This window comes from Crinia signifera, chromosome 1 (genome assembly GCF_055691185.1).
Source record: "Crinia signifera chromosome 1, ASM5569118v1, whole genome shotgun sequence".
Classification (NCBI taxonomy): Eukaryota; Metazoa; Chordata; class Amphibia; order Anura; family Myobatrachidae; genus Crinia; species Crinia signifera.
The window spans coordinates 454,881,190-454,904,051 of NC_139217.1; the positions used below are offsets into that span (position 1 = coordinate 454,881,190).

Sequence of the window (22,862 nt, forward strand, 5' to 3'; positions counted from 1 at the left end):
ATACAGTGAGTGTGTGTGTTACACAGTAGTACAGTGTGCTATACAGTGAGTGTGTGCGTGTGCTATACAGTGTGTGTGTGCTATACAGTGAGTGTGAGTGTGTACTATACAGTGAGTGTGTGTGTGCTATACAGTGAGTGTGTGTGTTATACAGTAGTACAGAGTGTGCTATACAGTGAGTGTGTGTGTGTGCTATACAGTGTGTGTGTGTGTGTGTGTGTTTGTGCTATATAGTGAGTGTGCTATACAGTGAGTGTGTGTGTGCTATACAGTGAGTGTGTGTGTTATACAGTAGTACAGTGTGCTATACAGTGAGTGTGTGTGTGTGTGCTATACAGTGTGTGTGTGTGTGTGTGCTATACAGTGATTGTGTGTTATACAGTAGTACAGTGTTCTATACAGTGAGTGTGTGTGCTATACAGTGAGTGTGTGTGTGCTATACAGTGAGTGTGTGTTATACAGTAGTACAGTGTGCTATACAGTGAGTGTGTGCGTGTGCTATACAGTGTGTGTGTGCTATACAGTGATTGTGTGTTATACAGTGTTCTATACATTGAGTGTGTGTGTGTGCTATACAGTGAGTGTGTGTGCTATACAGTGAGTGTGTGTGTGTGTGTGTGTGCTATACAGTGAGTGTGTGTGTTATACAGTAGTACAGAGTGTGCTTCTCCTGCTGCCGCCGCTGTGCCCGGCGCTGCTGCGCTCCCTCCGCCTCCTCCCTCCCATATACCTGTGCAGGGAGCGGCGGGAGGTGGAGAGGGGAGTGGAGCGGCCGCTGCCGGGGACTGGAGCTACTCTGTTACCGGGACCAGGAGCTAAAGGTCGCCGGCGGCCGCGCAGGAGGGAAACCGGGTGCCCCATGGACAGTGCGCAGTGACCCCCCGCCCGGATCAGCATGTCCGTGTACGAGCTGTACTCCCGGGTGAGTGACTGTACCTGCTGGGACTCCCAGTCCAGACTCCAGTCCCATCCCTGGGGGCAGCACTGGGTGTACTGGTCACACACCGGGGACAATAGTGACACACAGCACCTGCCATACTGGGGACACTGATTCACAGCACCTGGCTATACTGGGGACAAACTGGGGACACTGATACACAGCACCTGGCTATACTGGTCACGCACTGGGGACACTGATACACAGCAACTGGCTATACTGGTCACACACTGGGGACACTGATACACAGCAACTGGCTATACTGGTCACACACTAGTCACACTGATACACAGCACCTGGCTATACTGGTCACACAATGGGGACACTGATACACAGCACCTGGCTATACTGAGGACACACTGGGGACACTGATACACAGCACCTGGCTATAGTGGGGACACTGATACACAGCACCTGGTCCTGGCTGTACTGGTCACACACTAGTCACACTGATACACAGCACCTGGCTATACTGGGGACACACTGGGGACACTGATACACCTTACCTGGCTATACTGGTCACACACTGGGGACACTGATACACAGCACCTGGCCATACTGGGGACACTGATACACAGCACCTGGCCATACTGGGGACACTGATATACAGCACCTGGCTATACTGGTCACACACTGGGGATGGGACACTGATACACAGCACCTGGCTATACTGGTCACACACTGGGGATGGGACACTGATACACAGCACCTGGCTATACTTGTCACACACTGGTCACACTGATACACAGCACCTGGCTATACTGGGGACACTGGTACACAGCACCTGGCTATACTGGTCACACACTGGGGACGGGATACTGATACACAGCACCTGTCTATACTGGGGACACTGATACACAGCACCTGTCTATACTGGGGACACTGGTACACAGCACCTGGCTATACTGGTCACACACTGGGGACGGGATACTGATACACAGCACCTGGCTATACTGGGGACACTGATACACAGCACCTGTCTATACTGGGGACACTGGTACACTGCACCTGGCTATACTGGTCACACACTGGGGACACAAATACACCTGGCTATACTGGGGACACACTGGGCCATACACAGCACCTTGATGTCCTGCTTCTGTCACTCCGGAAGAAACATGCAGTGATTTGCGTATGTCCCTCTGTCACCTGCCTGCTGCATGTCTGCCACCCCTGTATGACCACACTCATTTGCTTTACTTTGTGATATAAATATTATGTACACGGTAGGGATGCATTAAATCTGTGTTGCGTTGTCTGGTGTCACTTGCTGGATTGTGTGTCACACCTGTATATATGATGCTCCTCATTCTGTTATTCATTACCTGATGGGACTGTAACTTTGCAGATGTCAGAACTGTTGCGATCACTACAGCGGTATTAAAAAGAACTAGAAATCTCAGCATGCCAGGCCTGGTGGTGACTGGCAGCGAAATACCAGGGGGAGATCTGTTCCTGGGAATTACTATTGGTGCATACATGTGAAATATGTATTTACTATACTGTGTAGGCTGGCATGCTATTGGGTATCTGACCCTTGTAGGAAAAAGCACTTTGGAATATAGGACAGTATATCATTCTATTGGCCTGAATACATTGTCATTCATTATCTATTATTATTACTCATTGATGACCTTATGCATTTCTGTAGCACTTCTCTGTGTGTTTTAATTATTCTCGTTTAGCTCATTATTCAGGAAATCTATTCTGGATATTCGTAATACCAGATAATAACTTGATCTCTACACTCAGCAATCTGTATCTCCAGTTGTTCCTCCATTCATGATTGTACAGCATGTTCTGAATGGCTGCTGGAGGTGTGATTGCAAAATGCAGCCTTACTAATTTTACTGGTAACTATTAGTCATTGCGGGAGGATTGGTCGGCCTCACGTGTTGCTGCTGCTGCTGTACTGGCCTTTTGCACAGTGTTTATTGTTGTTCAGTGTAATCCACTCAGATCCTGGCTGCTTCGCCTGCCTGCGTCCTCTCCTGTGCCACTCTGTGGTCCTCTGGGCCGCTCTATGGTCCACTGGGCCTCTCTATGGTCCTCTGAACCTCTCTATGGTATCCTGTCCCGCTTTGTGGTCCTCTGGGCCGTTCTATGGTCCACTGGGCCTCCGTATCCTGTCCTCTGCTTTGTGGTCCCCTGAGCTGCTCTGTGGTCTTATATTTGTGTGGTTATGTGGTATTTTAAGGATTAACACCTCTGATGATTGGGATCGATTTAGGAAGTCAATCTTGGGTTTAGAGAGTTTAACACCGCTGCGCTTTGAATACTTCCTTTAAAACTTCTTGAGAGGAATCAAGGTTTGTTCTGGATTGTTTAAAAGGAATTTATGCAAATGACAATATCTACGTATCGTCTAGCGTGTACGCACTATGGGCCTTATTCTAGTTCACTCTTTCTGACAAATCTAATTCTCTCTGCACAAGTTACATCTGCCCCACCTGCAGTGCACATGGTTTTGTCCATTTAAAGGAGCCCATACACGCTCCGTTTTAAAGCTCCGTTCTGTACTTTTAAAGAACACATCGTATCGGATCGCATCCCTAGTGCATGCAGTGTGCATGCACTACGATCCGATACGATGTGTACCTAGTACAAAAAGTATGTGCAGCGCATACTTTTTGTACCGTACTATGTGATGCGCGGGAGCACGCATCGCATAGTACAGAACGGAGCCGGCGAAAACGGAGCGTGTATGGGCTCCTTCAGAAGGATTTTGTCAGAAAGAGTGAACTAGAATAACCCCCTCTGAGCCGATAAAGCAAAAACTCTTTGGTGGTCCAGGAATTGCGTCTGAATACATATGGAGGATATCACAAACGAGGGCCATGCAGCGGAAATCCAAGTGCACAGTTCCACTTTTATCTTGATTTGCATAAATACGTGATTTTTTTTTTTATGATAGGGAAATGGTTCCTCATTGGGTAACCCTGTAGTGTAGGGGTTCTTAAACTTTCTTGAATGACAACACCCTAGAGTATCAGCTTTCTTTTCATTCAAGCCCAAAAATCTCACAGTACTGCAGGAAGGTCCTGGGGTCGGGTCCCGGATGACTGGGCAACAGTGGGGATCCCGACAGCCAGTATACCGATGTCGAAATCCCAACTGTTGGACTGCATAACAGTCAGGATCCCGACCAACAGGGGCTCCCCATAGAAATCCAAAATCCGAAATGGACCACAGTTTTTGGAATATTTCGGATAAGAGATCCCTGGATAAGGGAGACTCGACCTGTATAAATGTTTATTTTCTGTTGAGTGCTGTTTATTCAGGGGGAACTATTGGGACGTATTGCAAACAAGTGAATGCAGAAAGACCGCTAGAGATTACCATATAAAGGTTTAGTAATAATCAATAAGATTATTATCTTATTATAACAAGTGTGTGGCTTGGAGCAGCTGTGGGATGAGCCGCTGGGACCCTCTGTAGTGCGAGCACTAGGGAATGTGTATAAATCCCGGCCACACAATAAGTGCGCTGACCAGGTGAGACACTGATACCCAGGTGTGCACTGTGAAAGCGGAAGTTTTGAAGGCGGATTCGTCAATGCTGCCAGGGATCACTGATCATTCATCTACCTCTGTCTGCAGCATTGCGCAGCCTCTCTCCAGTGCAGGCCTCACAGGTAACTGCAGCTCAGCCTTTCCAGTGGCAGAACAGGTTCTCAGAGGTGTCCCACTCCCCACTTGCTGGTGCTTGGCAATTAATTAGACGTTTACACAAAACGCACGGCTTGTGTGACTGTCCCTGTATTCCCTGTTTGCCTCAGGGTTTGGTGTTGCTAAGCTGCTTGGGTAATTTTTTTTTTTCACCTGCAAGCTGGGACTCTGACCAGACACTCTAAAGTGGAGTCGTTGTTTACAGGCTGTGCCAGCAGCCATTTTTACATTCGGATGAATCAGATATTCATGACCGTGCATGCTATATATGAGGTGCAGGTGCCTCGTGCCTCAGAGAAAGGAAGTTGTTAGGCAGAATATAGGTGCAGCCCACATCATGGCTTGCTCTCTTCAGGTGGTGGCTTAATTTATCTATCTATCTATCTATCTATCTATCTATCTATCTATCGATCTATCTATCGATCGATCGATCGATCGATCGATCGATCTATCTATCTATCTATTCTTTTCCTCACCTCTATGAGGTGACTTAGAGCCACTGACCACTAGAGGCCAGTCAATGGTCCAAATTACTCCTCTGTGTGCTAAAAGATGTCATAGCAGAAAATGAAAGCAATTTTTGCAGGGAAAGTGGAAATCAATTAAGAATCATGATCATTCTAGCATCTTCATCTTTCAAAACCCGTGTACTTCCGCTTTCCTGCCTGGTTTGTTGCTCTCGACTTTTGGTGCTTCTAGCACAGTCTGGTCTGTTACTCTGATACAGAGTAAACTGTGCACCACAGCAGAGAGCAACACCCTAGGCAGGGAAGAGGAACTGCATGAGGTTTGGAAGTTGCAGGGTGCTAAATAAAACTGTTGAGGACACGTTCTCGGCAATCCTCAGCAAACGCCCCCTCTGGTGATTCGGTCGTGCCCTGCGACCGTCTGCTTTGTGTTTATATGCATGGGTGTCTATCTGAGCTATTCAATTGTTGCTCTGATCCACTTTTTTTTTTCGTGCAGCTTCCAGAGATGCAAGAAAAAATGGCTAATCACATGGGTTTAGGCACTTGCTGCTAATTCCTGAGCAGTCGAGCGCATTAACTACTGATGGGTATAACAACAATTGGATAGTTCTGATAGAAGCTCATTCATATAGATGCCTAGAGGGGGAGTGGCACAATTAAATCACACCCTCTATGTCTTAATATCTCCCTGTTTGATTTAAAAAAAAAAATGTGTCCCCATCGCGCTGCTTGTTTAAACATATTATATTGTATTATTGTCATAGCGCCGGGTACTCGCCATGGGAGCTAAACAAACTCACTCTGAATTGAATTCCCCCCCAGAATTCATAGTATTGTGCTAAGGTGATTCAATTGTTTTTCAAAGGGCAATAGTTAAATGGCGCCCATTGTTGCAATTAGATTATTTACCTTAATTACATCGCACCCAATTAGTCAGTTTTTAGCCACATAAAACAACTTAACACAACTAAACTAATGGGTGAAACAGGGAAAATAGATTTTTGTGTTCCCACATTTCAGCTCCCCACCTCAAGGGGGTAAGAGCTGAGATGTAACTGCTGTGGTATGATTGGTGCAACAATTAAATAGCTCCGATAGATGCCCATTACTTTAAATAATGTAACTAACAATTGAATTACCCCCTACATTTCTTTCTGTCATCACTGGCGAAACCAACTTATTTCCACATGTAGATTGCAATGTATAAATTCAGAAATTAATCTCTGTACTTCAAATTAACATCTTGTTGTCCATGTGAGTGTCTTGTATCAGGGGGTTACAGATGATCTGATCGAAATCTTGGTCCCTTTCCGTAGTCCTAACTAGTATGACGGACGTAACTACAGACGCACATTTGCATGTCGGGTGTAAGAACCTGTGATGTCACTTGCTTGGCTTCCGCCCAATCCAATCCGCACAAAACACACTGATAACCGCTGGTAGGATGCAGTGGTGAAGGATAGGGGAATGCCTTGCTGTAATTCCTTCCTCTAATCAATAGTGACTGGACTCTTGCCCCAGGTCATTGATTCAATAGCAATTTAGAGCTATTCTGTCAGATACTGTCTCCAGAAGCCAATGGTATTGTTGACCATCGGTGTTCTGGGTATACAACAGTCTGATGAAAGAATCTGCAAATTCCTTGGCTACACTGTATATTGGCAAAATGGACTCATTTTCCACAGTTCCCACACAATGTAATAAGCGCTGACTGACTACGCTAACTACGTAAGCTCCGGCTATCCGCGAACGGGCGGGAACTCAACGCTGATACTAACAGGGACCGTGACTATGCTGCCTACGATTGCCGCAGGAACACTACGCTGATTCTGACAGGGACGCTACACAAGTACCTGACAAACTAAAGTAAACGACATAGATAAAGGTTCGAACAATTCTTGGCAGATATGAATGACTGTTTTAATGGAAGGATATTGAATATTTGAATGACCAGCTCTGCATGTCAGAGTGGGTGGTGCACGTTCCCCCTTCCTACGCGCCTGACCCTGATTGTACAAGGCAGATTAGATCATGCCCCAGCGTATATGGAAGCTGCTGTATCAGGACAAGACACCGCTCTCTATTAATCCCCAGCCTGGGTCGCTCCGGTTATTCTTTAATATCCTTATAAAGGTGAATATATAATTGTTCTCTGTGGGACACGGCTGATAATGCACCCGGAGCATAGACTGCAGCCCGGCTAGTTTGTTAGAATCAGCGCAGAGGTAGATTTATATCCTAGCCAATCAGATGAACACAGCAGTCTATCGCTGGAAATGCTGACGGCAGCACAAAGCAACTGTATGGGGCGGTGTGTTCCAGCCCGGTGATTGGATATGCAGTAAAATAGCAATAACCTAACAGATACAGTTCTAGAAGCCGTTTTATTAGCTGCAGCGTTCCCTGCGTTCTGCCAACTTCCCCGACTTTCATTGCCAGCAAGATCTCATGTGCTAAGGGGTAATAATGGCAGCATGGTATCCGGATCATAGGTCGAGTGTGCCTAGGTCAACACACACACGGACGGCATTGGTGAAAGGTCGACACAAGCAAAATGCCAGCATACGCAGGGTTCCCCTATGAACGAAGCCAGCAATGGCCGTTGGCAAGTTGATTGTCAAAACGGTGCTGCACTGCAGGTGGGGCAGATGTAACATGTGCAGAGAGAGTTAAGCCCACTACACTCGGGTTGACTTCAGCACTGTGCTAAGCAATGGGTGAGGTGTGTTCAAACTGAAATTTAAATTGCAGTGTAAAGGCCCCACCCATACACTAGTCCGATATGGGGGGCGGATGGGCATACACTGCTGCAATACATCGCAGAAGTGTATGACCACCTTTAGAATGAAGCAGCCAGTATTTACCCTGCACAGAAACAAAATAACTTACACAAATTCTAACGCTCTCTGCACATGTTACATCTGCCCCACCTGCAGTTCAGCATGGTTTTGTCCATCAGCAAAAATTGCTCACAGGTGTGAATCAGGCCCACAATACAAGCAAGTTAGGTACTTGTGAGTTATCTGGGCGCCCGATTTTGGTACTAGATCGCATGCGATATCGCATGCGATTTGCGATTTGCATGCGATTTGCATGCGATTTGCTATTCATTTCATTACCCCACTATCCCCAAAGTGTGTCTATCAACGTGAACCCGAAGCGTGGCGAGCGCAGCGAGCCACCGAGCCCGAAGCGTGGCGAGCGCAGCGAGCCCCGCGAGGGGACGCGGACACCTGTGAAGCCCGCAAGGGCACGCGGATACCTGTGAAGGTGTCCGCGTCCCCTCGCGGGGCTCGCTGCGCTCGCCACGCTTCGGGCTCGGTGGCTCGCTGCGCTCGCCACACTATTCTATTCTCACTCCACGCCCTAGTGGATAGTAGGGCATGAAAAGGTCGGAGGACGCGTACCGCCGCCCCTCGCGGGCTCCCTGCGCTCGCCACGCTTCGGGTTCACGTTGATTGCCACGCTTCACGCTAAGGGGATAGTGGGGTAATGATGAATAATGAAACGGATAGCAAATCGCATGCGATATCGCATGCAAATCGCAAGTACCCAAAATCGGGCGCCCAGATAACTCACAAGTACCGCAAGTTATGTTTAATGTACTAAGATGAAAGTTCTGTTGAAGATGGGATGTTGTCTATAACAACCAATTAGATTATATAGTCTTCTAGAAGGTGCTAAATAAATAATAAGTAGGTCCTGATTGGTTGCTATGGGCAACATCCCATCAGCATCTAACATCCCATATTACTAAATTTACCCCAGGAGCCTTTTAATTTAAAAAAAAAAAAATGTTTTTTTTTTCCCCACCATATTATGTGTGTGTTTTATCTGCTAAACATTATTTGCACATCTTATTTTTTACGACACTGTTGCTGACACTGGGCCTTATTCTAGTTCACTCTTTCTGACAAAATCCTTCTTAGATGGACAAAACCATGCTGCACTGCAGGTGGGGCAGATGTAAAATGTGCAGAGAGAATTAGATTTGGGTGAGTTATTTTGTTTCTGTGCAGGGTAAATACTGGCTGCTTTATTTTTACACTGCAATATAGATCTCACTTTGAAGTAAAACCCCACCCAAATCTAATTCTCTCTGCACAAGTTACATCTGCCCCACCTGCAGTGCACATGGTTTTGTCCATCTAAGAAGGATTTTGTCGAAAAGAGTGAACTAGAATAAGGCCCACTGTTCCTCCACCGTGAGTATCTCTCTCTCATTATATCGCAGTCAGTAAATTCACTGGAGATCACCAGGGTCATCACTGAGGCACGAGGCACCAGGGTCATCACTGAGGCACGAGGCACCAGGGTATACTAGCTGATGTTACCAGCTCCTGATGAGCTGACAGGCTGCATCCTCACGACTCTTGGCTCAGGCCTGGAAATGTCTTCCCTGGAGGTGAGGGTAATACCTAACAGTAGATCAGGGATATCTTCAGTGTTTCTGCATAGTTATGTGCCCTATATTCATGGTACAATTGCATTATATATATAAAAGGATACCTCCTCCTCACCTCTATGAAGTGAAGTAACGCCAGTGACCTCTAAAAGGCCACTGGATGGACCAAATTAGTCCTTAACAGAAAGTGAAATACATTTTTTCAGGGACACTGATCTGTTTCAAACTTGCTGTATGTGGAGAGAGGGAGATCTGTAGACTTGGGGTGGGGTGGAGAGTTTGTGGGCTTAAAAACGGTCACAGCTCAAAGTGAAAACTGTCACAGCTCAAAGTGAAAGTACATTGCAGAAGCCGTCATTTTGACGGGGTTTTAACTACTTTTAAGGACAATTGTCTCTGGAAATTGCTGTCCCTGGGAAAGTCCATAGAATTTTCTTGTGTCGTATAGCTCGTAGACAGTGTCTAGGTTGACAGTCGTTATGTCGACGGCAAGAGGACGACATGCACATGGTAAACATTGACAAAAGGTCCAATGTTGACATGGAAAAGGTTGACTTTTTTTGGTGTCAATGTCAACACCTGAGCACTCCTACCCCAATTATTGTACCACTTCCCCTGCACGGTTCGCTTCACTCGCCATGCTTAGCGACAGGTCACCGTTCCCAGTCATAAATGGTAAAGTATGAAAAAGTCCCCCAAAAATCATGTTGGCATTTTCGTGTGAGAACTTTTGTCAATGTCGACATTGTGCATGCCGACCTTGTTGGTGTCGACCGGTAAACTGTTGACGTAGATACTGTCTGTCAGCCATCTGTTGCCCAACCACACCTCCCAAGTGCACTGATTTTGGAGGGGTTGTCCCGATTTATCGTGTGTTTCTGTCCTTACGCCGAGGTCCTTTTAGGCCGTTATTAGCTGAAGATGAGTATTTAACCCTTTGAGTACCGACATCTCTGTGAGAGACGTTCAAAATACCCCCTAAAATTGGCAGCGTCGCTCACATTTGTTATATAAATTCAAATAAAAAATAGTTGTGTACAAAAAGATTGTATTTCCTATATAAGGTAACTTTACCGGTCATTGTGATGAATACAATGCGTGCTTGGCAATTTGCACACCTATTTTGCCAAATTCACTTGGCACTCTCCTCACTATGGTGAAGTTCATTACCCTATGGTAGAGATGTTTAGGTGTGATTTAATTGTTCTGCCCCATGGCTACCACTAGATGGGGCAACATACAGCAATTCAGTTGTTGCTCTGTTTGGGTATGAATAGTGGGGTCCTAGGGTTGACATTAAGAAGATTGGCCATCAATAAGGGGACCACTATTGGTCAACTGGCCATGGGTCAACACAGGAAAAGGGTTGATGTGCCAATAGGACGACATGGAAAAGGTCAACATGATTTTTTTCATGTTTTTGGGTGTCTGTGTCAACAATCGTTGACATGGGCACCGTAATAGTGTGCCACGTCCCCTTGCATGGCTCGCTTCGGGCACAGAACCTCGCTACGCTCACACTATGAGTTTGGGCACCTAACCCAGTGCATTAGACTGGTTTAAATGGGCGAAAATGGCACTTGCACACAAGAGGGGAATAGTTGAATTCCTCTGGTGGGCTCCCATTATACCCACAACAAATTTTAATACTCCCCCTTCTTAGTGTACCAAGCTCCACTGAAACCTTCTCCAGTCGCTTTACAATGTTGCCAGCCAATCCGATTCTGCCTACATGGCCGATTGACTCATGCACAGCAGTCAGATGCGATGATTGGACCGGATCGGCTGCACACCATCATTGCTTACTCCGATGGTATGTGCAGCACCAGTCTCCTGGGTAATGCCTCTCATCACTTGTATCCCACCGCCCCACCCCTACACAGAAATTCTGACAGTGGCCTGGAATGTCTGGTGTGATATCTGTAAGTGGGTCAGCCTTCAGCCGGATACACTGAACAGATTGCCTGCTAGTATGTTGCTTTTCAAACTCCTTCACGAAGCCTGGGGCGAGGCTGCCACCGACATAAGCCATTATTCCCCTCCAGTCACTTATGTGCAGATGCCACCAGGATTCCCAAATAGGAAACTGATTTAGCGGGTGACCCCCAGACTGGGCTCCAAAGTAACGGTGCAGCAACCTGATTGGCTGGTGCAGGATGAAATGCGTACGGGCCTAATTCAGACCTGAGCGCTGGGGAAATTTGTTCTAAAAAAATGGGCAAAACTGTGCTGCGCTGCAGGTGGGGCAGATGTAACATGTGCAGAGAGAGTTAGATTTGGGTGGGGGGGTGTTAAAATGGAAATCTAATTGCAGTGTAAAATAAAGAATCCAGGATTTACACTGCACAGAAACAAAATAACTCCCCCAAATCTAACTCTCTCTGCATGTGTTACATCTGCCCCATATGCAGTGGAGCATAGTTTTGCCCGTTTTGAGAACAAATTTGTCATGCGATCCTGAATTAGGCCCTTTATGCTAATGCTAGTATCAGCTCTTACATTGGTGAACACGTGTGTGTTTTTAGATGCAGCCATCAGACGCACCATGGACGCTAGCACTTACCTCCTGCTAGGTGCAGATTCTCCCACAGAGTACGTGTTCCATTGTAAGCATTGTAAATGCCCATCTCTAAGTGACCACCTCTGCCCAGGATGGCACGTGCGATAGCTAATCTAGAATGCCAGATTCCAGTCTTGTTTCTACCCTGCGCATGCCCATTTGCGCATGTGCGCTCACGCAGGGGTGGGTGTGATGGAGGCGGGCAGGGGGGCCTACGCATGGGGATGCGAAGCGTTTCCTGGGCATGAAAATATTGGGTGCCCCCAGGAAACCGCTGGGCATACCCATGTGGACGCAGGCTGGCAGCTGCCATCACAGGACGTTAGCCGCCTGCCCAGTTCTTGGCTCGGATGCCACAAGTCAGCGCAGACTAGCGTAGATTTACGAACGGGTCAAAAATCATGATCGCTGGAACATTCACAGCACAGCGATCAAGTCTGAATCAGGCCCACAGCGTGGAGGCCTTTCTGTAACGTACAGACTATTGCAGGCGACACATATAACGGCGGCTCCGACTTCACGGCAGAAGCGGGCGGGATGCCGGAGGGTTGTCTAAATGCAGGCGGCTCCTGGACATTCAGGAAGGGCCCCGGGACCCCTCTTTCATATGATCCGTAAGTCGCTTGGTAAAATAATGCTTAAGTGCCGCTTTGTCCAAACCAGGACTCCAGAAACTAAAGTGCTATTACAAATGTCATCAAATGTCACCGCACATTCAAAGCAAATCACTTTCAAATGGGTCAGGTAGCCCGGGGCGCGTTACCACTGCTTAAATATTTCTTCTGACATTCCAGAGTATTGAAAAAAAACATCTTTAACCCTGGACACTACTATAGTCTGTGCAAAATGTTCTTTGCTGTCCGCTACCCCCCCCCCCCTATATAAAATGCCCCCATTGCAGTGAGAGACTGTTGTCCCTTCTGCTCTGATTCTCCCACAAACAGGCGCTGTCGCTGCTTTCCCAATCTAGGTAAATCTAACATCATTGCAGCCCCCATTTTATCACTTTTGAAGCTTAGTGTATCTGGCCCACAAATTGCACCAACCCCCTTTCCCCTGTGGACACTTGCGTGGGAGAGATTGCTCATAAAGAATGATACATACAGGTTGTGTGGGTTTTTTCTTCTTAGTAATATTAAATTTTTTGCAGATTTAGTCATAGATTTTAGTCACCTGGGCCTGATGCAGGGATGAACGCATTAGCACAGCTGTTGTTGTACGCAGATGCTGTGCTGTAATATGCTAATGCCGTGAGGTGCGCCTTGCGGAAATGGACGCCCCCTTCTGGCTTCTGGGATCCGTTGCTGCATCTGAGGGCGCATAAAATTATCTCCTATAATATGAGCCACCTGAGTTACCCTTGGGGTACCCATTATTACCTGTGTTTTCACACAGCCGACCTAGCGGCACTGCGTCCAAGGATGCAGCAACTAACCGTGAGATGCTCAGAACATGGTGGGCATGCCCATGGAAATGCTGAACGGGCGTGCCGATGCCTGCTTGGTGCAGGCAGTTGATGTCACATGACGCCAATACCGGCCCCCATTGGGGCCATCTCCATCCAAGATAAAAGTAGGGCATTTTTTCCGGGAATCGGGATTGAAAAATGTTGAATCTCAATGCTCCAATGCCCTCCTGTCCCGCACATTAACTTACTTGGGGGTAGTGAGGTAGCAGGTGGAGGAAGTGGGTGGGTCAAGTGGAGGCAGTGGGTGGGTGTTGCGCCGTGCAGCTGAACTTCTGAAGTGGTGCCGAGAGCGGGATGCGGGAGGGTTCCAGTGGCTTTGTGCGGCCTGCGCAGTGTGACCTATGACCTAATCACACCGCGCAGGCTGAAACGCCGGGGTCAGGAACAGATGGGCAGCGTCTGAGCAACCGGCATTAAACTGCACATACGCAGTCTAATTCCGATATCCTGGGATTGGACACTCCAATATTGGGATAGAAATTCTGGACATTTTGGGGCCAAATCCCAGGATCCTGCCGATTCCGATCCCGGGATTGGCCACCCTAGATAATGGTAAGCATAGACTGAGTGAAAATCAAATGATTTTTCCTCCGTGTGTAAATGTACACATGCACTGGCATGCTTCGTTCGGCGGGGCGGCATTTACCTGCGCACAAGACAGCGAATATACGCAGTAGTCTATTTAGTGAGAACAGATCTGATATTACTTGATGAGCTGTGTGATATCACTGGTTGAGCTGTGTGATATCACTGGTTGAGCTGTGTGATATTCCTGGTTGAGCTGTGTGATATCACTGGTTGAGCTGTGTGATGTCACTGGTTAAGCTGTGTGATACCACTGGTTGAGCTGTGTGATATCACTGGTTGAGCTGTGTGATATTCCTGGTTGAGCTGTGTGATATCACTGGTTGAGCTGTGTGATGTCACTGGTTAAGCTGTGTGATATCACTGGTTGAGCTGTGTGATGTCACTGGTTGAGCTGTGTGATGTCACTGGTTAAGCTGTGTAATGTCACTGGTTAAGCTGTGCGATGTCACTGGTTAAGCTGTGTGATTTCACTGGTTAAGCTGTGTGATTTCACTGGTTGAGCTGTGTGATGTCACTGGTTGAGCTGTGTGATGTCACTGGTTAAGCTGTGCGATGTCACTGGTTAAGCTATGTGATGTCACTGGTTGAGCTGTGTGATATCACTGGTTGAGCTGTGTGATGTCACTGGTTAAGCTGTGTGATATCACTGGTTGAGCTGTGTGATGTCACTGGTTGAGCTGTGTGATGTCACTGGTTAAGCTGTGTAATGTCACTGGTTAAGCTGTGCGATGTCACTGGTTAAGCTGTGTGATTTCACTGGTTAAGCTGTGTGATTTCACTGGTTGAGCTGTGTGATGTCACTGGTTGAGCTGTGTGATGTCACTGGTTAAGCTGTGCGATGTCACTGGTTAAGCTATGTGATGTCACTGGTTGAGCTGTGTGATGTCATTGACCCCACCTGGAAATTCTCAGTAAACTGGATACAATAAACTCTTAGCTTTGTTCTACGGGAAGCTAGCTGATAGGAAATGACTTTTATTACAGTCTCTTTAGCCCACAGCACTTGTGTTTCCATAATGTCACCTGGTTGTGTCTCGCAGGGCTGCGGTTCCCATGGCTAAGAATCAATAAGATTGATCAGAAGGATCGAACAGGTAATAGCGGTGGTTGGAAAGTGCAGCATTGTAAAGGCGAGATTGTTTCCTCGGTCAGTGTTATCCTTTGTCACACGGGCCGGTGTCTCTGATGCGAGACATTGCTCAGCGGGGGAGCGCGCTGCAGATTCTTTGTAATCAAACAGCATGAAAATTCCACACAGATGTTTTTAAAATCTGAGTCACTGAGTGGAAAGACCAAAGCTATTATTTAAATAACACATCCCACGCCTCGGAAAATCATTTTTTTTTATATAAATAATCTGATCGCCCATCATCCATAACAAAAACGCATCATCTTTACAGAAGCAAAAACTTTCCGGTATGTTCTAGTTTCCTGTGCTGAGCCGCTATGGATACGACTGCAGCTGGCGTATCTACCTGAAACCTGTGAATGGAGCAGATGGGATCTTATAAATAAGGGTTCAGTCCAAAGACTGTTGCGTAAAAGACATGAGGTACAGTGTACCTCGTGTCTCAGTGCATGGTTGTCCAAGTCTCCGATGGGAAAAAGGGGCCAAATGTTGCTTTTTCTGGCCTCGCTCCTCTGTGGGCTTGAATGGGCAGATAAGGATGTGGTTCGGATGGACCCGGGCTGCTGTGCCCCCTCTGGCATGTGGCATTTCTACTTTAGACCTCCTGTACTTTTTATTTATGTTCTAAGACCCCCATTCACTAGTCCGACTTGCCTGAAGGGCAAGTTGGACCTGATTTACCTTAAGCTCCGCTGGCAACTCCTCAGGAGGGCTCACATCGGACTATGCACTTGCTGCGTCATCTTTTACATATGATTTATCTTATGCGCAACATGTCCGATCTCCGACGCTATGCACGGGACCGCGCATTGGGCTCGGAGTGGATGCCAAACACATGCGATTTGGCCTGATTTCACCTGATTTCTCAGCCCGATCCGGGGGAATCGGGTGAAATTGGGCCAAAATCGCACTAGTTCATGGGGGTCTTTAGAGTGGATTGTAGGCTTCCTGGGGTGTTTAAACACTGCAAGTACAAGTGTTGGAACATGGAGACAGCTGCAGCAGAATTGGTCTCTTAAGGCCCATACGCACGGACGATTTTGAGCTGAAAGCCGCTCAGTTTTGGTGTTTGAGCTGCATTACATTTCAAAGCCGCCCAGTGTGTACGGCCCGGGGATGAGTGGTGGAGCACTGATGCACTCCAGAATTATCGCTCCACCATATCTAGATTTACATCCATCCCAAACTAGCTACAAGCGCCCCATCTATAGCTTTCCTTTGTTGATGCCGGAACTTTGGGCTTTTGCCCCGGTAGTCCCTCTGCGCGTGCACAGAATAATGCGGAGGATGCTGGGAGGGATCCGGTTAGATCGTTCTCAGAGCATAATGCGGAAAGAAGCCCAAAGTTTTGCCCTCCGCATCGAATCCCGGCAATGGTGAGTGGATTTCCCCCTCTTTGCACGGCTACTTCAAAGTGAGATCTATATTGCAGTGTAAAAATAAAGCAGCCAGTATTTACCCTGCACAGAAACAAAATAACTCACCCAAATCTAATTCTCTCTGCACATTTTACATCTGCCCCCCTGCAGTGCACATGGTTTTGTCCATCTAAGAAGGATTTTGTCAGAAAGAGTGAACTAGAATAAGGCCCTTAGTCACAGAGCCCTCTTGCAAACTCGAGGGCGTGGTCTTGTCACCGGGGTTACACTTTCCACCATTGGGTGTGACAGCATTAGAGGTGTGTCCAGGTTACAGGGCCCTATAAATAAGACTGCATTAATAAAAAACATGTCTGTCGTGTGCTTTGCTCTATATTGGGCAAAGGTAAATGTAAGTTGTGGGTAGAGAGGCTTTAAAAAAAATGATTGATCCAAAGAATAATGAATGTTGCGTTTTAGTGATGGGGCCAGATGCACTAAGCTTAAAAAGTGATAAAATGGAGAGTGATGAACCACCAGCCAATCAGCTCCTACCTGCCATGTCACAGGCTGTGTTTGAAAAATGTCAGGCAGGAGCTGATTGGCTGGTTGTTTATCACTCTCCATTTTATCACTTTTGAAGCTTAGTGTATCTGACCCATGGTGTGTTTTGGATATGACAGAATATAACTGATATGTCTGCTAGGAGAATATACTTGCAATAGTACTGTAGTTTTGGAAGGATCAGTGATTTATAATACCGGTTATTTAGGATATGTGAAATGCCTGTTCCCCCAGGTGCAGTATAAGGAGTAGTCCCATGGATTATACACTGACATGCATTGCTCGGCAATGAGGACGTACCACAGACAAGAGGCATGCAGATGTGACCATTGTGTGGTGTATAAATAGTTACTTTGTTACGAAGCCAACACTCATTACCATCTCAATGTTAATGACCCAGTTATCCCATAACACCCACAAACAACTCGTCACGGGAAAACATCTCTCCGTAATGCTTTATTCTGGCAAAACAAGTATCGTAACCCTCTGATTACTCCCAAATGTCTATACTGTACTTCTATTACATCTGATTACTTGTGTTATCTCTATATCAGATTCCATGGGCCAAATGTAATAGGGTGCAATTTTTTAGAACTTGCCAGGAATCATTTGCAATTTCTGGCGGGTTTTCTGTAACGGATAGTGGGATTATTTTAAGGCATGGTGTTTTTTTTTCTTTTAGTGCTGGGAATGTGCATTATTTTTTTTTTTTTTAGGCATGGTGCGAGATTTCTTTTACTTACGGGAATGTGCGGTTTTCCCGGGAAAGTAAAAAAAAAAAATTACACGGGGTCCCCCCTCCACGAGCAGAACCAGCTCTTTGAACCGGTCCTGGTTTCAGAAATACGACTCCTCCCCGAGAATGAAGGGAATCCCATTACGTCAGTCAATGGGACTCCACTCAGCCAATCAGGGCCGAGTTCCTGTGCACACACGGATTCTGGTAAGCTGTTGGCGGACTAGTTACTGGATAGGTTGTCTGTAGCCTTACCACTGCCGGACAGTGTCACCAGTAAGCTGATCATTGTCTGTCTCCGTAAATCGTCTCCTATCTGCCATGTTACAGGATGTGTTTGAAAAATGTCAGGAGCTCATTGGTTAGCACTTACTCCACTTTATCTACCAATCTCACCGCACATCGCCGACAGATCCCCTAATTACCATTTGAGTGGTGTTGCGGTTGTGGACCATAGAACTTGGCACCTGTCACTGCATCCTTCTAACCTCTTACTGTACTAGTGAGGAGTGTGCCCTGCTGCCATGGCCGTATATTTGTATATAGGCCCCGGGGGAAGCCTTGCTAACACACCCTTGTGTATGGCCAACACATGACCTAGTCCCAAAAACATAGCACAGGTGAATCTGCTGCCGAATAGTTATTAACTATATATAACAGAAGGAGATATACAGCTGCGGAACGCAGGAATGAGAAGGCCTGCTTTATCTCCCCCCGCTGAATCCATAGCACAGTGGTCCACACTCTTCTCTCTGAATCAGACCCTTTCCTGGCTGGGGGTCCGCACTCCCAATAAGCACCTCCTAAAGGGTCATGTGTGTCATTGAGCTTTTAATGTCATCTGGGCAGAGTAACTCGGGTCCCCAACTTTCACACCACATTGTATCCGGATCAGTCCCGGTAATAACCCTGGTAATGACCAATAACCCAGGTGACACCTTTCACACTGGCACATGACGACCCACGTTTCCTGGGTCAACGGCTCTGTGTGAGTATTAGGGGGAAATTGGTACTGTTTACCTAGAACGGCGCCCATCGCGGGCATCGCATGTACATCGCATGCCATTATAATGGCATGCGATGCGACCGATGCGATGCCCGCGATCTTACATAGAAATGCATGTTAAAATGTAAATCGCGTCGGTCGCATCGCATGCGGCTAAAAAATCGCATGCGATGCGACCGACGCGATTACCGCGATTTTACATAGGGAAAAATGTTAAATGGCCCACAGACCCCAAATAGCCACCCTGAAGTGTGAAATGGCTTCCCCAATTGTTAACGCCACCCCACGATCAACGTCAACCCGAAGCGTGGCGAGCGGCGGCGGTACGCGTCCTCCGACCTTTTCATACCCCCACTATCCACGTCGGCGTGGAGTTGAGAATAGAAAGTGTGGCGAGCCACCGAGCCCGAAGCGTGGTGAGGGGACGCGGATACCTGTGAAGCCCGCGAGGGGACGCGGATACCTGTGATACGCTTCGGGCTCGGTGGCTCGCTGCGCTCGCCACACTTTCTATTCTCAACTCCACGCCGACGTGGATAGTGGGGGTATGAAATGGTCGGAGGATGCGTACCGCCGCCCCTCGCGGGCTCGCTGCGCTCGCCACGCTTCGGGTTGACGTTGATCGTGGGGTGGCGTTAACAATTGGGGGGGCCATTTCACACTTCAGGGTGGCTATTTGGGGTATGTGGGCCATTTAACATTGTTCCCTATGGGAAATCGCGGTAATCGCGTCGGTCGCATCAAATGCGATTTTTTTTGGCCGCATGCGATGCGACCGACGCGATTTTTTACCTTGCGATGCCTAAGATCAAAATCGTGGGCGCCGTTCTAGGTAAACAGTACCGGGAAATTTACTAAGATGGGGGTTCTGTGTCACATGGGATGTTGCTATGGGCAACCAATTGGATACTATCTATTATCTTCTAGAAGGTGCTAAATAAAAAAATAAATATGTAGATTCTGATTGGTTGCCCATAACAACATCCCATGTGACACAGAACTCCCATCTTAGTAAATCTCCCCCTTACTCTCTTGGGAGAATTAGTGACGTCTGCTTTTAACTCCCCAACTTCACTTATGTAGAGCAGGGCTGGATTAAGCCTTCAGGGGGCCGGGTCACTTTAGACAGGGGGGAGGGGGGGCCTTCCACTTGTCATTACTGGCTGCAAACTGCATGGGAGAATATTACACTGTCAAAACACAGAGTAAAGGCAGTATAAACTTGGTCAATGGGTAACTTCAGGGGGGGGGGGGGATTATTATAAACATAAATAAATAATATATATATATTTTACCGCATGAAAAGCCTGTGTTTGTCCCTCTGTACCTTACTCTGTAGGAGCCCTGACAGGCTCAGCGCTGCCTCTGATTAAAAACCCTCCCATGACGAGGCCACTGCTGCTGTATTCCATGGGCCTGAGAAGCATGTGATGAGCTCCATCAATCAGAGCTCAGCGCAAACTTCTCAGCCTATGACCTCTTGTGCAAAGTCTCATGGGACTTAGTCATCTCCCAGTAATGCACTGCACACTTGTGCAGTCAGTGTGCCTTGGCTCCCGATGTTCAGCACCATTAATCATGGTCACATTGGCAGATTGGTGAAGCTGCAGCACTACCCCACTCCCATGCACAAAATCTTTAGCTAAAATACATGCCAAACACAGGGGGCCCAGGGGTACCCCCCCCCCCCTTTAATCCGGCCCTGATGTAGAGATGTCTGTGCTTAGTCTTGGTGTACTGTGTAATGCAGAATTTGCAGGCCACAAGGGCTAACAAGTCAGTAAGGATGGGAATCTGGGCACATGGCTAAGCACATTATTTTCTACCAACAAAAAAAAAAATGAAGTATAGTGCCTGCTGAAGCGTGTAGAAATATTCCTGGCCAGCGCTAATGATCGGGTTCTTGGCTCGTATTGATCCCTCGTCAGCTGAAAGCTGTGACTGTGAAAGCGACGACACAGCCGTCCTCCGCTCTGCTGATTCCAGCACATTATGAGAGACAATTGCACAAGTGGAGAAAAGGGACTTATCAAGATGTAAAATGTTACAACTTTAGCTGAGCTTCACACGCCGTAGTGCTGCCCCCCGGCACGGCGCCTTGATCTCGTACTTGGTTATGCTTATTACGCTGTTCCAAGGATGGATGCTTCGGTAATGAAGCCAACACGCGTCAGGGATTTGCTGTGCGACGTACCTGCAATCAGCGCAGTGCTGAGCTGGCTGTTGGCCCGTGGCCCCAGGTGCCTGCTGTGCTCACTGTGCAGATGGGAAGGCGATCATATGCTGGGTGAGAGTAATGTCAGGGCCGCGGACGTGGAACGGAATAGCTCTTTCTGATAGTTCCTGAATGCGCAATGTTCTGTGAAGGTTATGACTATGGGCCTAATTCAGAACTGATTGCACGACTGCGAATTAGCATTCTGGGCGATTATCTATAGACTTCGATGTGTACGGACCATCGTACGCATGCAGAGGCGTAGCTACCGTAAGGCAGCCACCGCGGCTGCTTGGGGGAGCAAGCGCCAGCGGGGCGCCCCCGGTGCCCGGGCGCTCTGGTCCGACCCCCCCCTTACCCCTCCGCATGCCGCCGCCACCGCATTCAGTCCGGCACCGCAGATAGCCTCCGGGCTCCGTCTCCTGCAGTAATGAAAAATGACACGACAAAATGGCTGCCCCCTAATAGCAGACAGTTTTTAAGGATGCTAGAGGAGGCCGCCGCCTCCTCTAACATCCCTAAAAAAACTGTCTGCTGTACGGGGGCAGCCATTTTGTCGTGTCATTTTTCATTACTGCAGGAGACGGAGCCCGGAGGCTATCTGCGGTGCCGGACTGAGGGGCAGATTTATTAAGCTTGGAGAAGAGATAAACTGGAGATAAAGCAGAGAAAAGGTAAAAGGAGATAAAGCACCAGCCAATCAGCTGTGTTTAAAAAAGACAGTTGGGAGATGATTGGCTGGTGCTTTATCTCCTTTTACCTTTTCTCCGCTTTATCTCCAGTTTATCTCTTCTCCAAGCTTAATAAATCTGCCCCTGAATGCGGGGCCGGCGGCGGCGGCATGCGGAGGGGTAAGGTAATTTTTTGGCGGGGGGGCGCCACAATATTAGTTACGCCTCTGTACGCAAGGTCATCCCGCAACGAAAGCCTGCTACTTATTTTAATCGCTGGCTGTTCGGAATGTAATTGACAGGAAGCCGGCGTTTGGGGGTGGTATCCGCCCGTTTTCAGGAAGTGCCAGGGAACCGCTGGCATGCTCAGGAGCGGATTGTGAGACTACCATACGATGGTCGCATGATCTGTTGGAGCACACGATCTGCTCATGATCTGTACCCAGTTGAAGGGGTCGTTTTCAAATCCTGACTGCATCGTACGATCTGCAAAATGACCAAACGACCAGCGGGGACGCACATCGGATCTAAATCATGCCCAATATACATACAATCGGTCGAGATTGTATCAAAATTGGAGGAATTGAGGCCATATTGTTCTGGTGTGTACCCAGCATTAAGGTTTTATGTTGCTCTGGACAAATACAATTAGAGATTCTGGATTGAATCCTTTGGATCTTTGTTTCTTTTATTCTTCTTCCAAACACTCTGTACCCAACCGTCAGCGACTTACCTGGCACTTACTGCTCCTCCAGGGATTCCGCCTTGGAGGCTAGGTACTTTTCCCCCACACCATGGGGGCTGTGCCCAGTTCACGGACCTTGGAAAGGGCGTGTCCTAAGTGTGGCTCTAGGCTGCTGTGGTTGGGCATTTATCACGTCAAGGGCATAGCTTGGGAGGGGCTTCTGTTCTCACTGTGCATGTGGATCTCAAATCTATGTCCCATGCCTTTAGTTACTGTTGGTTATGCATTTAATGTCTAAAACAGGATACATTTGTTATATTGGCGGGCATGATGCTGGCAGACAAAATACCGACCCTGGCATCCCGATACCGAGAATACCCACAGGGGCTCTGTGAAATTCCT

At 47.6% G+C, this 22,862-nt stretch overlaps 1 protein-coding gene across 2 annotated transcripts in view; it reads left to right on the plus strand.

Annotated features, from left to right (window-relative positions):
• The first annotated feature begins 679 nt into the window (after nucleotides 1–679).
• Nucleotides 680–22,862, plus strand: part of MYO5B (myosin VB) — a 169,446-nt gene continuing 147,263 nt past the window's right edge. For both annotated transcript variants that reach the window (XM_083155107.1, XM_083155112.1), the window contains exon 1: nucleotides 680–922. In XM_083155107.1, coding sequence (XP_083011233.1) covers nucleotides 896–922 — 27 coding nt within the window. In that variant the 5' untranslated portion in view covers nucleotides 680–895. The remainder of the gene's footprint in view (nucleotides 923–22,862) is intronic.